Source organism: Opisthocomus hoazin, chromosome 8 (assembly GCF_030867145.1).
Source record: "Opisthocomus hoazin isolate bOpiHoa1 chromosome 8, bOpiHoa1.hap1, whole genome shotgun sequence".
Classification (NCBI taxonomy): Eukaryota; Metazoa; Chordata; class Aves; order Opisthocomiformes; family Opisthocomidae; genus Opisthocomus; species Opisthocomus hoazin.
The window spans coordinates 51816243-51832872 of NC_134421.1; the positions used below are offsets into that span (position 1 = coordinate 51816243).

The window sequence follows — 16630 nt, forward strand, 5'->3', positions numbered from 1 at the left end:
TATACTATGGGTAGACAAAATAACTTACTTTCAGAACAAATTGTTCACAAAGTTTATGCCAACATAAACACTAAGTAACTTTCTAGTCATTTCCCACATTTTCTTAAGTCACACACAAACTGGCCAGAAGGCAGAAAAGCCACTGAGGTCAGCTTTGAAATGCTGATGTGAGAAGAGGGCTTCAAGCAGAGGTCTGAAGAAGGTGTCCAACACCCAACTTAAGCGAGGGAACAGGGAGCTGAAATAGAAGACAGTTAACTGCATATGGGAGTTCCCATACTTAATAGGAAGTTATTCACACAAAGTGTTCCAGCAAAGTCAGACTGAGATGAGAGCTGAAAAAGAAATTGTCATATTATATAGGTCTTTAGTGAAAGTTTTACCAGGCAGATAGAAAAAAGCATAGCCTGAAAGTGTTTAATTGTGTTAAGTCCAACAAAAGTCCAACAATATTTTTTCCCCAGACTATGCTAAGAACGGAGTTTAGTATTTGATTTAAAAAAAAGCATGAGAGAGAATAAAAACACCAACCCATAACAGCGCATCCAAACTCCATTAAACTTCATAGACATTCACTGCAATCCTTTTACATTCTCATAGGGCTGATGCATTTGTGTTAAAATGGAAGCAATTTCCTCTTTAGTTAGACTGGTCTTCATTTCTGATTTATTTTATTGTGACAGAATATAGTGTTTGTGATACGACTGTTCCTTTGTAGCAATGGAGTGCAGTTTGACTAAATAAAAAATGGATTTTTTGTTATTCTCTATTTGTGCAGTAAGCACTTATAGGAGTGCCCAAGCTCTCTCTGTAGCTATGCCTATGTCATGTAGTCAGATCTGGCTTCGAGGTCATCAAAGCAAGGCCTGTTGGCCATCTGCAGTGTAAAGTCCTAACCTCTATTCTTAGTAGCTATTCAGCCTGAAGCTGGGTCTCATGTGGCACAGATTGTTTTCTTCCAGATTTTCTCCTATCTCTATGTATTTCCTGAGTGTGGAACTGTTGTGCTTTGCAAGTGCAGGAAATTGGGCTTCTGAATCCCATTATTCCTTCTTTTCTGCTGTACTCTGCTGCTTTTCCTTCCCCTCCTACTGCAGTCAATCTCCTCTCTGAAGCCGTTGAATGAGGACTATGGGGATAGCTGAAGCATAGGTTACAAAGCTTTCTGCAGTCAGAGGAAAGACAGTATGTGCTTTGGCACACTGAAGCTCTTGAAGATTGTTTCTGTCCATTTAGGAAGTTCCAATGGACAATTACAATTGAAAACATAACTTATAGCTTTGATAAGGAAGTGAGTACAGGAAATACTGTTTTACAACTATAGTTTTCATTTACTCAACTGTCCTCCTTGCAGGAATCTCAAACAATTTTTCAGAGTCTAGCACCCAGCTACTTACGTATATAAGGAGCTCCAGCTTTTGAGCCAAATTGTTTTCTTTTTAAATCTTTCTTTTTTCCTACCTGACAGCTCTGTTTGCTGGAATATCCAAAGTAAATTGGCTCTTTTTTTAGCTCTTTTATCATTGATACAATAAAGTTGGGATTATAGAGTTAGTTCTGTGGTAGGAGGCAATTAACAGTTGTGTATCAGAAAGAAGCTCCTCTATGTATAAACTCTTTTGGGTTAGTGTAAATAAGAGAAAAAAGTGGAAAAAAGAATGTCTATTGGTTACTAAGCAATGTAATTATATGAGACTGAAGATGAATAAGCATCTTCTGTGATGTAAATAAGTAGATGCCACAAAAGACTAAAACAGAAGGAAACTCAGGCAAAAAGTCAATGAGCAGGCCTGGAAACAAACCTAAGAAATCTTAATTGTGGTGCTATTGTCTTAGCTATTAGGATTACACTTACATTGTATCTACAGACTCGTATAACATTCAAAGTGTAGCTTTGAAAACTGTTAGCACTGTTGGGACCCAGGACTTTGCAGTCAGTTTGAATATTCTCTAAACATTAGCTTTATAGTACATGTCCATTTATTACAAACAGCATTTTTTAAGAAGAACCAAAATATCCAGCAGATTTATTAAAACAATAAAAATTTCCACTTCATAGAAAGTTTCAGTATTTGGATATATATGCATTAGGACACAAAGTTATGACAGCAAGAGGCTTGGCAGAATTAAAGGGTCTGGAAGATTTCTATTAGAAAATAGCAAAAGGTTTTATTTCAGGACATTTCTGAGGGAAACAATATTAACAGTAATTGTTGTTATGCTTGATGGAAATTGAATTTGGACACCTGGTGTTTCCGCTCTTTGATGTAGACTGTGCTTCTTCACTTTACCACATTTTCTAGTCATGGGTGTTGTTTGTTCACTCCTCTTGAACATCCAGCTGGCTATGTTTTCAAGTTTTTGCTTCACAAATGATTTCAGAATTATATTTTTCTCCTACTTCTGACTATTAGACAAATGTAAAACTTTCCACATTACTTCTTGAAATTCATGCTGGAAATTCTCTCCTCCACATGCAGCTAAATGGAAAGCAAGTCAGTATGAAGTGACTAATTTGACCAATCAAATAAATAAGACAGATTTTATTTTATAATAGTGCCTATTTAAAATATCGCCAAATATATGCTGACTAGCTCTGAAGTTATGGTGTGCTCAGTATACATAGAAAGAAGATTTGTGTAAATGCTGTAGATGATAGATTATTTATTGTGAATTACTTGCACAGCTTTGTTTACTATTGGAGTTCTTGATATCCTCTTATCCTCTTACCTACATATTGTACGCATGTAAGTCCTACACAAGACACACAGAATCTAAGTCTCCAGTACCATGACCTCTAGTCGCTAACGTATGGATTCATTCCAATTTACCATACACACTTAACTGAAGGTCCTTGGTTAGGAGTTTACTTGCATTACCCTCCCCCTGTGACTGATGGCACAGAATGCACTTCTAGGAGCTTGTGGAGCCTACTTAAGCGCCGAGGTGTCGTTCCCTGGTGATGCCTATCTATCACCATTGTGGGAGGCTGGTAAGACTAAGCTCTCAGGTTGAACACCTCTGGTAAATGCCAATACTGTGGTGGGATGAATTTAAGTTTTACACTGTTACAGTGTGAAATACTGCAGCTCTGATTGGTGAAAATGACAAGGAAATGGAAAAGCAATGCTTTTGATTTTAAGCACATATATTGGTACCAGATTTATGAACAATCTTGATTAATTTTTAGGCATCTTGAATAATGTTTCAACTCTTTGTGCACAGATACGAAGGTGCTATGGGATAATATTGTTTATAACCCAGCGACACAAACCCTAGCTTGGGAGCCGGCCTGTCCTGTGCTTGTCATGGTTAACCTATGCAGGTTAATGAAGTCTAACGACCACTGTGAAGATATACAAAACTCTTCCAAAAATTCTTCTGAAAAAGTAAGAGCTATGCAGATTTATTCAAACTGTGAAATGGAAGGCCATGACCAAAGGTGTAATGTGAAGACCTAGACTCTGGAATAAGAGCAGCTGCAAATTACTCTCCTCTGATACTTAAAATTATTCATAATCATTGTCTGTTCTTGTACACTAACCACATGATTTATTCAGAGAGCTCACTGACTCACTATTAAGAAATAAAAAGTGGAGATGACTGTGAAGATAGTAATGTTTGCTAAATTCTTTGGGGTAGATAGGGTCTGCTTTTCATTTATAGTCAAGGTATGATTCATCTGCCCTGGCTTTGCTGTCTGAAAGATAGGTGTTCAAGTCTATGCTATTCATGTCAGACTCCCTTTAAAGTAAGTGGAACAGACATATTGAAAGGACAACTCTTCTCATCTGAAGGTAGGCATACAAGAAAGGTTGGAGGGATTTCTCTCTGAAGGTACCTCTTTATTTTCACTGGCTATCACAAGAGTCTGTTGTGATTAGATCAGATTTGGATATTTAACATTTAGACACCTAAAATGTAAGTGAGGTGAAGCTAAATCGCTTTAAAAGTTAGTGGAGACGTAACGGTTCTTTGGTAGGGCACACTCGTTTTATACTCTTATTAAGATCTCTTTGAAGTGCCTTCCTCACCCTGGTCCAATGTCTTGAAATTGTGGCTGTTGAAATATTGGGTTCCTCGGTTCTTCCACCCCACCACTTATGTTCTAAACTTGAAAAGAGTTTTCACTGCATGTACGTTGAACTGCTTAATACTTCAATCTGAAGTGTCATGATGCTGAATGCAATGGAATTCTGGCTTTCATCTTGAAAAGTAGGTTTCAGGCTTTCCTGACTCTGGAGAGAAGCCAGTAAACTTGAGGTAACAACTGAAAAGACAAATAAAATCAGACACAAATTCTTAATTTTTTTAAACTTTGTGAGTAATATTCTGATGACATGATTTGGGGGGGAGGGCCTGACTCAAGACTGTTAAATGTTTTTTTGATTAGGAACACCTGTCCAAGTGTTTAGTGATTGTTCAGATTCACCATTTTATGGGTTTCAGCAAAGCTTAGATCTTGCAAAACCAAGTATATTTGATTTTATACATGTGAGTGGTCCCTGTGGGATTAATCATCTGCTGACAAGAAGCACAATCCATTGCTTGCAGGAAAGAGAAAACAAAAAAGAGGTTTGGCGCGTAATTGTCACATCTATTACCCAGAACACACTCCAAGATTAGTTTATTACAGACAATGAATGTTTTCCTATATTGATTAATATACATGAACATGATGAATTTTCCCTTTTTTTATATTTCATCCTAAAAGGTTTGATATAGAATTTGGTCCATTTCATGTACTATAACCCTGAAGAACATCTCTGTAGTGTGCTGGAGACTACTGCAGAGATTCCTCACATAGTGCCAGCCCCCTCAGTAAATCCACACAATGCCGCCCGCTCTAATACCATGCACATGTACCGACTTGGGCCCAAAAGCTACATAACTCTTCTCTCTAATTAGGGTGGGGCTTTCACTGTCGATGGCAATGTTGTCTCCACATCTGAGTAGACTCTTACAGAACTATCTTCTGTGACCCTATTGGAGACATACTTGAGGACATCCATTATGTTCATAGAATCATAGGGTCATTAAGGTTGGAAAAGACCTCTAAGATCATCAAGTTCAACTGTTAACCCAACATCACCATGCCTGCTAAACCATGTCCTGAAGTGCCATATCCACACATTTTTTGAACACCTCCAGGGATGATGGCTCCACCACATCCCTGGACAGCTGTTCCATCATCTGACCACTCTTTCATTGAAGAAATTTTTCCTAATATCCACTCTAAACCTCCCCTGATGCAACTGGAGGCCATTTTCTCTTGTCCTATTGCTAGTTACTTGGGAGAAGAGACCAACACCTGCCTCACTACAACTGCCTTTCAGGTAGTTGCAGAGAGCAATAAGGTCTCCCCTCAGCCTCCTCTTCTCCAGACTAAACAACCCCAGTTCCCTCAGCTGCTCCTCATAACACTTGTTCTCCAGGCCCTTCACCAGCCTCATTGCTCTTCTCTGGACACTCTCCAGCACCTCAATGTCCTTCTTGTAGTGAGGGGCCCAAAACTGAACACAGCATTTGAATACAGGAGCACGATCACTGCCCTACTCCTGCTGGCCACACTATTTCTGATACAAGCCAGGATACTGTTGGCCTTCTTGGTCACCTGGGCACACTGCTGGCTCATGTTCAGCCGGCTGTCAAACAACACCCCCAGGTCCTTTTCTGCCGGGCAGCTTTCCAGCCACTCTTCCCCAAGCCTGTAGCGTTGCATGGGGTTGTTGTGACCCAAGTGCAGGACCCGGCACTTGGCCTTGTTGAAACTCGTACAATTGACCTTGGCCCATCGATCCAGCCTGTCCAGATCCCTCTGCAGAGCCTTCCTACCCTCAAGCAGTTCAGCACTCCCACCCAACTTGGTGTCATCTGCAAACTTACTGAGGGAGCACTCAATCCCCTCCTCCAGATCATTGATAAAGATGTTAAACAAGTCTAGCCCCAAAACTGAGCCCTGGGGAACACCACTTGTGACCGGCTGCCAACTGGCTTTATCTCCATTCACCACTATTCTCTGGGCTTGGCCATTCAGCCAGTTTTTTACCCAGCAAAGTGTACACCCATCCAAACCATGAGCAGCTAGTTTCTCCAGGAGGACGCTGTGGGGAACAGTGTCAAAGGCCTTATTAAAGTCCAGATAGATGACATCCATAGCCTTTCCCTCATTGACTAGGTGGGTCACCTGGTCAAAAATGTTACAGGAAAGAGGTGTTACTTTGGTCACGATGCCATGTGTTTTGTGTAGGGTCTGTTGTGCTCAGTCACTTGAGCAATGGTGTTTATTTAAGTAAGATCACTTATGTGGGTAGTAATTGATTAGATGAGACAAGGCTTTTTATGGTGAAGCCCTTGGTGGGTGAACAATTGTTAAATCAAGAAAGCAACTTTTTGTAGGTCATTCAGTCTACATTTTAGTCTTTTCTGGAATGGGGACGTGGAAAACTGAAAAATTTCTGAACCAAAGGTGGAACAACACTTTTGGGTGCATATTTAAATGTTCTGCTGAGTTGTTGATGAATGGTAAATAAGGGGCTGAAACAAGGCGACTGTGTAATCAGAGTTTTGCACACAAGCCACCACAGAATCAATTAATTTAGCTCTAATGGGTCAGACTGACTAAAAAAAATGCTACATGTTACAGATAAAAAGAAGCAAATTATTCAGTAATCCAAATTACCAGTTGTTTCTATTCTTCTTATTTTATGTGATTAATTTTGTGGGATTCTTATAAAGTAAACAAACTAGTTCCTTTCTCAGTAATCAAACCATGAAAATTTTGGGTAATTGACTTTGTGAAACTAGTTGATGAAACCAGCTAATGCTGAGTGCTCTCTTTTCAAGCAGGTTAAATATTCTCGTGTGGACACTCACCCGAGACTTTGCATGAAGGTAAAGGGATTTCTTTGTAAAACACCCATTGACCGCCCTCTTTCTGTCAGCTCTAAAAAAATGAGTTGCTAATGTTCTTTAGGATGAATATTTTTGATTCATAATGAATTTAATTCATAATGAATGGGAAGTAAGAATGAAGTAGATGTGAAAGGCTGGATTAAAAGGAGGTTCTTTGGAAGTGCGGCAGCAATGATAGATAGGAGACAGGTCAGATTGTGCCCTCTGTTTTCTCTGCTTAAGAAAAGCAGGGAAAAATGTTTTATGTCAATGTAAACTCTGAAACATACACTAAACTTAACTTATAAAGTTTTCCATATTAAATATTTGATAATAAAAATGATGATGCACTACATTTACTGGAGTACCTTTTATTATTCTAGTTGAGAAAAAAATGCCATGTAAGGTTAATATAGGCATATTATTGTTTTCTTTTAGATTACTTTTAAGTCAGTGGAACTACATGTTTCTGTAAAATAAGCATGTGTACAAATACCTGAAGAATTGGGGGACCTAATTTAAATCAAGTGTTGGAAGATACCATAGAGCAGGAAAGCTGTGAATTCAGCTTCTGCAACTTTCTGGAATGCACTGATCATCTCTAGTTGAATCTGTAGCCACAGACTGGAACTGAAAATTCAGTTTTCCTAACAGATTTCTCTGCTTTCAGTTTACAACCAAGCAAGGCTCTTGGGTCAAATGTCCATTTGCTCATGGAGAATTTCCAGGTAAATATATTTTTTTAATTACATAGTATTAAATTGTGAAAAATATTTAAATCAGTCACTAGATATGAGCCTTCCTCAGTAAGCAAGTGTGATGTGTTCACATCACTGTAGCTTGTAAACTATGGCAAAGTGATTTGGCAGATTGTTACTTCTGTGTGTCCCCAGTAGATCAAGTGTTAATCAGTATAAAAAGTGACTTGTGGGAATCAAAATAATTACTTGCATATCATTTGGTGGCACTTAACTAATTAAAAAGGCTTTTATTTTAGATATAACAATTTAGAATATAATATGTGGTCCTTGTACATCTAAAAGTAAGTTTTTTCCCTAATATCAGCTTGGAAAATGAGAACTGCTGCAGTTGCACAACAAATAGAAGTTTTCTTCACATCCCAAACCAAGGCACAATTCTCAGTTCTTGTGTGTAACAGGACGCAGCTGGCCTCATGTGAATCCATTGGGATGCACCATTCAGTCTCTGTGGTTTGTATATATTATTTCTTAAACATTGTAAGACTTTTAAACATACCTAAATGAATTCATTTATTATTCTGTTTCTCACTCTGCATCTTGAAAACATTAATAAACCCATGCATGTGCATACTGGAACAATTACTGGAGCATTTTTAAAACATGTAGTTCTAATTCTGATCTCACACTGAAGCAAGAAATAAATAAAGATCCTGAAGTCAAATGAGTCACATCAAAGGAAGTGACTATTGAGTGAAACCTTAATATTCTTTTAACGTAATTTTTGTGGTGTAGTATTTCTATTATGTATATAGCAAATGTTAATGTTAGTATTTCATATATGGGTCACCGATACAGCTGACCTGGCAAAACTCATGTCATGAAATGTAAGATGTGAGGCACAAATCCATGATGATCTTGAGTCACTCTAAGTCTCACAGCTGCCAAAACACACTCAACACAAATAAAAGGTGTTTTCAGCCAAATTAGCTTTTTGAGCTGACTGACTGTGTGACTACACAACTGTTTCTTCCAGCGAAGCAGGGGAGAGAGGGTGAGATTATGGGTGGGTAAAGATTTCTGTTTCAGGCAGCAATTAGTCAGGAAATGGAAGCCTCGTTCCCTTCTCGCAGCTAAGCCTGTATCTCCTACATTTTCAATGCAGCACTGTGGCTTGGCCTTGCCCTTCAACCCTGCCTACCAGAGTTACCTTGTTGGCCTAACGTGATCTGCTGAGAGGTACATCTGGAAAGTAGGGTCAAAGAGCAGAAGTGTGGCCTTAGCATTATTTTTCAAATAGGAGAATATTAGCAGGATAGGTCCTAGGAGCTACTAGGACTACCATGCTGAAAGGCATCCTGCTGGTTCTGCAGCCAGCTCCTCAGTAGTCTTATGTCCACCTCTAAATGTGCGCTCCTGCTCTCTGCTCCACTGACCATGTGTATGAGATGTCACATAATGGATTTTGAGAGTCGAGAAATCCAGATATTGTGATTTCTACTGTTATCCCTGACTGTGCCCACTGACTTCATTCTGCTATAGGGGGATATGCTTTGAAAGAACACAAGCATGCTGTAGCTCCTACGCTTGTTCTCTTTTTAGGGTATATTCCAGCTGTACTTCTTTCTTTGCCAGTGTATGCAGATACCTGCTGCAGCGTGACTTTTTCAAGTACCTCTGATGCTTTCAGTGTGTAGGGTTCACGTATCAGGGTGTAGCTGAGAAGCAGGCAGCTATAAGTGAGGACTTCTTAAACTCAAAGGGGTGGACACTGAAAGATGAATTTATTTTCTAGTTAATCAGTTTAGGTCTTTATTAGATCTCTGGTGCTGAATGTAACAGAGCAGCTGTTAAAAGCAGTTTCCCAACTCTGCTTAAGCTGAGGATGTGCTTAAGCAGAACATGATAACTACTCCTGCAGGAGATCCTGGAGCTGAATAATCATGGGGAAAGGCCTGGGACAAAAACAGCTATCCTAATCAACACAGACCACAGAGGGCATTGGTGGCAATATCAAGAGTCTGTCCTGATGGTGCAAGGTATCTGGTGAAATGCTGTATTACTGGCAGAGATGGAGATTTGTATGGTAGATGAGTTGTCAAATGCTGTATTCAGTGAACGCTTACAGTGGCACTTCCCTTCAGCCAGCTTATTTCACATGAAATCCGTGGAGTTTAGACTTTCTGGTTATCAAGGTTCCCTGTGTGAGTTGTTAAGTGAGAAGGGTAATGGTGGAACACCAGTAAATCACCGCTAGCTATTGAAGTGTGTATTTCATGAAGGGCACTGATGTATTTAAAGATGCTGTTTTCTGCCCTCTGGTACAAAGCTGTTATGGCCTCTGCTACTGTGACAGAACATAGGTCACATATAGTTCCTCTCAACACCATAAGCAATATACACAAAGTGTTCATCAAGACTTAGCTCTATGTTCCCAGAAACTAATATTCATTCTCTACCTAGTAATCCCTGTTCATACTTGAAAAAAAACATAGTCACCTAATTTGCCCCAAATGATTTTAGGAGTTTGCCACACTAAAGAGAGCGGTGTAGGATTCATAGCTATTAGTGGAGTAACTAAAGTTATTTTGAGGACAAACCATAAACAATCAAACATTAAGTGTCAAAACAGTCATTTAGGACAATTTTACCCTAAGGCTGAACTTGTTTTCAGCATACAATGTGATGGGAAATCCAGACGAACTGTAAAGAAAGGGTCATTCCTTCAACTCATGTACACCAGGAAAAAGTGAAGATGATCACTGGCTAACACGGTGTGAGAGTGTCCTGCCTTATGGTACTTCATAAAATGCAGGAACATTAGCTCTCTTCCTGTGCTGCCCAAATTGTGCTTGGCGAAACTACACCAGCTGCTTATGGTCATTGCGATCTGGGGATATCTCTGAAAATAAATAACCTTCCAAAATGAATATATGCTTTATTAATTGTCTGACACAGTAGAACATGTAGTATTATTGGCAAACAAACTGAAGAGCTGGAGAGACACAATAAATTTTCATTGTTCCAGGGTATGGAAAATAACAGTTTTCAATTCTTTTCATTAGGGAGATTCTGTATCAATCACTATGTCACAGGAAATGTGCAGGTCAACAATTTGCATTCAGGTATGTGTCTTGATTTTGCTAGGTACTCTGTACAAAATAAACAAATCCACTCTCGCTGCTTTCTCCTCCCAGCCAAATGTGATTACTGTGTAAACAGAGTTGGTAAAGAGCATTATTTATAGTTTGATGTGCAGCCACCACCTATTGTTGTGATGACATTAATTAACAGAGAAGTTGCTCTCCGTGGTCTTGCTCCTTTATCAGTGGCAGATAAAGGGATATCATCAGGAAATTGCTAATCCTGTCTTTATATGTTCTTTTGTAATAAAAAGGTTCATGGTATCAAAAGATCCAAGTGAATCGCAGATTAATTTTTCAGAAATCGACATTAGCTGGAAAAGGTTAGGCATATAGCAAGCTGCACAGTAAGTGCATAGTATGCTAGAATTAGTACTCCTGCAAGCAGAGCTGAGCAAATTATTTCTGACATTTTTGCAAACTTTCCGTAGCTGAACTTTATTAAGACAAAATTAATAGAAAGCAAGCAGGAAGCTGAGAGGTTTATTCCTCTGTGGAGTTAATGTTCTCATCAAACACTGGGATGAGAGAGACTGACAGCCAGAGCTGTGAGGCTCCAGCAGCTTCCCTGGAATGCCCTTGTCAGCTTCACTTTCTGCTGCTAGTAAGAAAGGGGCAAGATGAAAGTGAAGATTGGCAAGAGCCTTCTGGATAATGAGAGTTATTCTTCTTTCCCTGGTGAAAAATCAGATTTGGTGGTAAAATTGATGTTTTCCTGCGTAAATAGTTTATTTTGTAAACAAGACATTATTTGTCAGAACACAGTTCCCCCCACAAAAAATCTGATTAGCTTTATCATTTAGAAACCTAAAAGTGATTACAACTCACTATGTATACACTAGACCAGCAGTCTCCATATGCATTTATTTAAAAACAGATTAAAAAATGCAGTCACTTGAATAAACTAACAAAGCAATTTTGTTTTGTCAACACAAATGTTTAGTAGCAGTTCTGCTAAGAGGGGAATAAGTCTCAATTCTTTCTTTTAAAAGGGCTGGAGGACAGATGTAGATTACTCAGTTCCACTGCAAATCTGTGATATCCACTGTGGTAAGTATGAATGATAACAAAAGGAGAATTAGGTCTTGACTATATAGAAGAGAGCATCTCAGGTGAAGTGTGTTTTCATTGGGAAACTGAGGTGGGATTCACCTGAGTGAGTGTAGGTGTCTGCATGTGAGCTAGATATGCTCAGTTTCCTTTACAGACAATGGAGTCATATACCTCAACTAGCTTTTAATTAGCTACTGCAAGGGCAACATGTGTGGCTGTCTGTTTTCTCTGCTTCCTGGGTGAAATTTCCATCCTGTGCAAAGTTCTGCGTGCCACACCTATATTTACCTTGCTGTTGGTACACGAGATAACTAGTTAAAAACAGTCCTTGGCCAGCAGGCACACAGTGCTGTCATTGTGGTGGCTGCACCACAGCCCTGCTGTTAATTCCCCACCTCTGCAAATGGGACAGTAGTACTTCCCTCTACTGCAGAAGTACAGTGATGATATTATTGTAATTTGAGGTACGCTCAGATACGCTCACAGAGTCAGAATGTTCCAAAGTCTCCAAGCCATGAAAGTAAGGCCTTGCAGAAATGAGTGAGTTCAGAGTGAACTAAGGCTGTGGGGTTTGCGGTGAAGAGCGCAGGAGTGGTTTGTAGAATCACAGAGTCACAGAATGGTAGGGGTTGGAAGGGACCTCTGAGGATCATCTGGTCCAATCCCCTGCCAAAGCAGGGTCACCTACAGCAGGCTGCACAGGGCCTTGTCCAGGTGGGTCTTGAATATCTCCAGAGAAGGAGACTCCACAGCCTCCCTGGGCAGCCTTTTCCAGTGCTCCGTCACCCTCAGAGGGAAGAAGTTCTTCCTCGTGTTCAGACGGAACTTCCTGTGCCTCAGTTTGTGCCCATTGCCCCTTGTCCTGTCGCTGGGCACCACTGAAAAGAGCTTGGCCCCATCCTCCTGACACCCATCCTTGAGATATTTATACGCATTTATAAGGTCCCCTCTCAGCCTTCTCTTCTTCAGGCTGAACAAGCCCAGCTCCGTCAGCCTTTCCTCACAGGAGAGATGCTGCAGTCCCCTCACCATCCTCATAGCCCTCCGCTGGACTCTCTCCAGTAGTTCCTCATCTTTCTTGAACTGGGGAGCCCAGCACTGGACAGAGTACTCCAGCTGGGGCCTCACTAGGGCAGAGTAGAGGAGGAGGAGAACCTCCCTCGACCTGCTGGCCACACTCTTCTTAATGCACCTCAGGATAGCATTGGCCTTCTTGGCAACAAGGGCACACTGCTGGCTCATGGTGAACTTGTCGTCCACCAGGACACCCAGGTCCCTCTCCACAGAGCTGCTCTCCAGCAGGTCCGCCCTGAGCCTGTACTGGTGTGTGGGGTTATTCCTCCCCAGGTGCAAGACCCTACACTTGCCCTTGCCGAACTTCATGAGGATTGACTAGTTTAGTACTAAAAAGTCTAAAAGGAGTCAAGCTGAAAGAAGGCTCAGTCTGAGCCTTGCCAAAAACGTCCTGCCAAACCTATCCAAACAACCAACCTCTCCTCCCAGTTCATTGTAAACATAGTGATTCCTATGACAGATTTTCTCTGTTGTCTAAAAATACCTTTCAGTTAAGTATAGCTTCAGATTAAGAAGTCAGGAAGAAATGGAGGGAAGAAGAAAGGAAGGAAGAACAAGGAGAAGGCTGGAATTTGTAGTGTAAATGTAGTTCTTTGTACAAGCACTTGCATATGCTAGTTCAGGTTTCTTCTCCACTTAAAAAGTGATAACAAGACCACTTAAGGTGAATCAATTAAATAGGCAGAGTGTTGTGATTCATGTAGCCTGGATGCATTTTCCTTATTCATATTTTCCTTTTATCAAATGTGAAGGGTATGATGAAAGCATGTAAAATAATGAAGGGCTTCAGAGATGGCAGTCTGGGAATTCCCCTCCACCTTGTAGCAGGAGAGAATGGGTCTGTGTATTAAATGAAAATGGGGGAACACCGAAAACTGATTAAAGAACTTTTTGGGCACAGTATTTGATTTAAATGTGGAACTTCTTGTTCTGATCAAGAATTTGTGGAGATTCAGAAAAAAAATGTGAGAAATTGTGCACATATCAGTAATATCAGACCTGTAATACAGGATCACTATGTTTGTGGTATAGAGGATCTTGACCTCATGCTTCATGGATTCTTCCATACTTCATATATTTGTGATAATGCGGTCCACATTAGTGGGTGGATAATTCCATCTCTGCCAGCTGACCAGGAGGGTGTTCCCAAAACCTCCCTCTGAGGCAGGTGGGACAGGTCAGAGTCCGAGATGGGACACTGAACTAGCTGGGTCTGACTCATTGCTGTAATTTCTGTGTTCTTAATGACTCGTCAGGAGCCATTAACTGCTTCTCATGTGCAAGATTTTTAGTGTAACAGTAATACCATTACTACTAAAGACTTTTTGTATTCTTAAATGGTTATTTTTTATAAAAAAGATACTTTCTCAAGCACTAGATTTTTAAAATCAGGAGACGATGAAAGTTTCTTAAAGACAATGTCAGCGAGGGTGATAATTCTTACACTGGGATGCTATTGTGTTTGAACCTAAGATACTGAGAAAAACAATCCACGTAAAGGTCAAGGAAATATTAAACCTAAGATTTGTCCATAATTTCTGACAACTTGGATTATACACAATGTAAAAGTAAATGAGAAATCTTATAATGGCAGAGTGAAAATAGTGAAAATATTTACTGCATACGTCTTTATAAAATAGAAACTTACACTGTTAAGTATTGCTGTTAAAGATACCGAGCAGCATCAGTGTGTCCAAAAGAGCCATGGTGTTATTAACATGTGTTTTGTTACTCAAAACCAAGATTCCAGTGATGACAGTATCTACTATAAAAAAAATTAGTGTAGCTGACCATCATGAAGGCTACTCTCTTTCCAGCTGCAGGAAGAGTTTTCTGGCATGTAGATTGCGTTATATTGCAAGGCATTACGTTTTTCTATTGGTAGCTGTGCTTTAGAATTAGAATGGCTTAGCCTTATTTGTCCTACAAAGCATGGAAATGGATTTTTTTTTTTCCATGTAATAGCATTGCATTAGAGGCAAAACTTTATGTTCTTTTTAAATTTTGTTTTTCCTTTGGCCACTTTTCTGGATTCCGTTTAATGTAGTCAAACATTTTGAAACATTATTTCACCTATTAAAAAACAAACTTATCTCTTCTGAATGAAACAATAACCCAAATCAGTTAAGGTGAGAATAAATATGCGAATTATGATGAAAACAAAATGGCAACCTACATTTGAACTTGTTTCTTCAGGTTTTCGTGGTCAGACATATGGTGATGGAAACCCAGCAAAGGCCATGACGCACAGGTATCCACCCAATATACAGTTTCAAACATCTTTGAGAGTTGATAGAGTTGTTAATCTTGAAAACATATCATTGGCTTCTCCAAAGAACAGAAGCAATGTCTGAGTGAATTTTGTATTAGCCAGCAGGAATATCAGGTTCCTAGCTCTACTCTCTCCTTGTCCCCACTGCAGACATCTCTTGCTCCTGTGTTTTCTCTCCTCTTGCTCTCTCTGTATTGCACCACAGTGCAGTCTGGCATCAGAGGTAGCTGCCTTGCTGCCAGAGAGAGAGGGCAAAAGGAGACAAATAGCCAGTGGAAATGAGAAGTCTGTAAAGTAACAAGACAACCTTCAAGAGCCCTGGAACAATCTCAGATTTACTGAGTATGACATTCACATTATTAGCACCTGCCTGCTGCTTTCTCCCTGACATTTGCAGGCATATCGGTCCCCTCTGTGACATGTCTGCTCAGCTATTCCAGTGCTTCTTTTCATTCTCACAGCCCTTTGCAAAACACCTATTCCTAGGTTGTAAACAAATCAGTCATTAGTGCAGCCCATGGATGTATGATCTGGTAGACCCTGAGCTCTTAAAAATGCTCTTCCTTTAAGGATACCCTTTTGGCTTTTCCCTTGTCAGAAGATACAATTCAGAATAAAGTATCTTGGGTTTATTTATTTGTTTGTATGAGTGCTGTTTGGACTGTGACAGTCAAGTCAACAAGCTGTAGACAAATGGTTAGATTTGTTATTTAACTCCAACTATATATGACTGCAATGAACTCTCTCACGCTTCAGAGAAAAAAAGCCAATCTTCTTTCTTCTTCTGTTTTTTCCATAGAATGAAGAGTGTGCATTCTTTGCATTGAATTTCGCAACACATTTTCAAGGTCCTTAGTATCTTCTCAACATCAAGTTGTATTTTGGTGTAACTTGCATATCTTGTCTAACTGGTCATCTCTCATGTTAGTAGTTTCTGCTAATTACTGTGAGATTATTCTCCTGAGTGAAGAATTTAGCAAATTAAACCTATTCTAACATGTCCAAAAGAAGCTGGATTATGATCCCTCATTTGCCAGTATTTCAAAACAAAACAAATGTCTTGGGTCACTTGAGAATCACGTTCACATTTTCCTTCTAAATTAATATTTTATATGCAATATGCTATAAATGAGTACTTTGATAGTACCTTGTGTACCTATAGAACAAGGACCTCAGATTTTCTTATTTGTAGCCTTTGTTTTTAAACCATAAGCAAAAATTTTTGAGGAATGAAGAATGGGGAGGGTTTTCTCAGCTTTGTTACATTATACTTCTTTGTAATTACCATTGTTTTCTGATGTCATTCTGATTATTTCACCATGACAGACCATATTCCTTAAATACATCTGACAACTGTTTTCTGTGTTTGCATTTGTATTTGACTTGGAGATAACTTTCCTACTTGTCTGAGGAGGTACATGTCTTTGGTTTGATAGCTATTTAAAACTGTCCTATGGAAATTCAGCCTAGAAGGGAACAGTTTAGTAGAAAGAATG

At 39.6% G+C, this 16630-nt stretch overlaps 1 protein-coding gene across 1 annotated transcript in view; it reads left to right on the forward strand.

The window, feature by feature from the left end:
* IL17REL (interleukin 17 receptor E like) overlaps positions 1–15961 on the forward strand; it is a 49983-nt gene extending 34022 nt beyond the window's left edge. Inside the window, exons 10-17 of the mRNA XM_075429049.1 lie at positions 3226–3389; positions 6847–6894; positions 7565–7622; positions 7960–8105; positions 10658–10717; positions 11728–11785; positions 15059–15113; positions 15934–15961. Coding sequence (XP_075285164.1) covers positions 3226–3389; positions 6847–6894; positions 7565–7622; positions 7960–8105; positions 10658–10717; positions 11728–11785; positions 15059–15113; positions 15934–15961 — 617 coding nt within the window. The remainder of the gene's footprint in view (positions 1–3225; positions 3390–6846; positions 6895–7564; positions 7623–7959; positions 8106–10657; positions 10718–11727; positions 11786–15058; positions 15114–15933) is intronic.
* Positions 15962–16630: the final 669 nt, after the last annotated feature.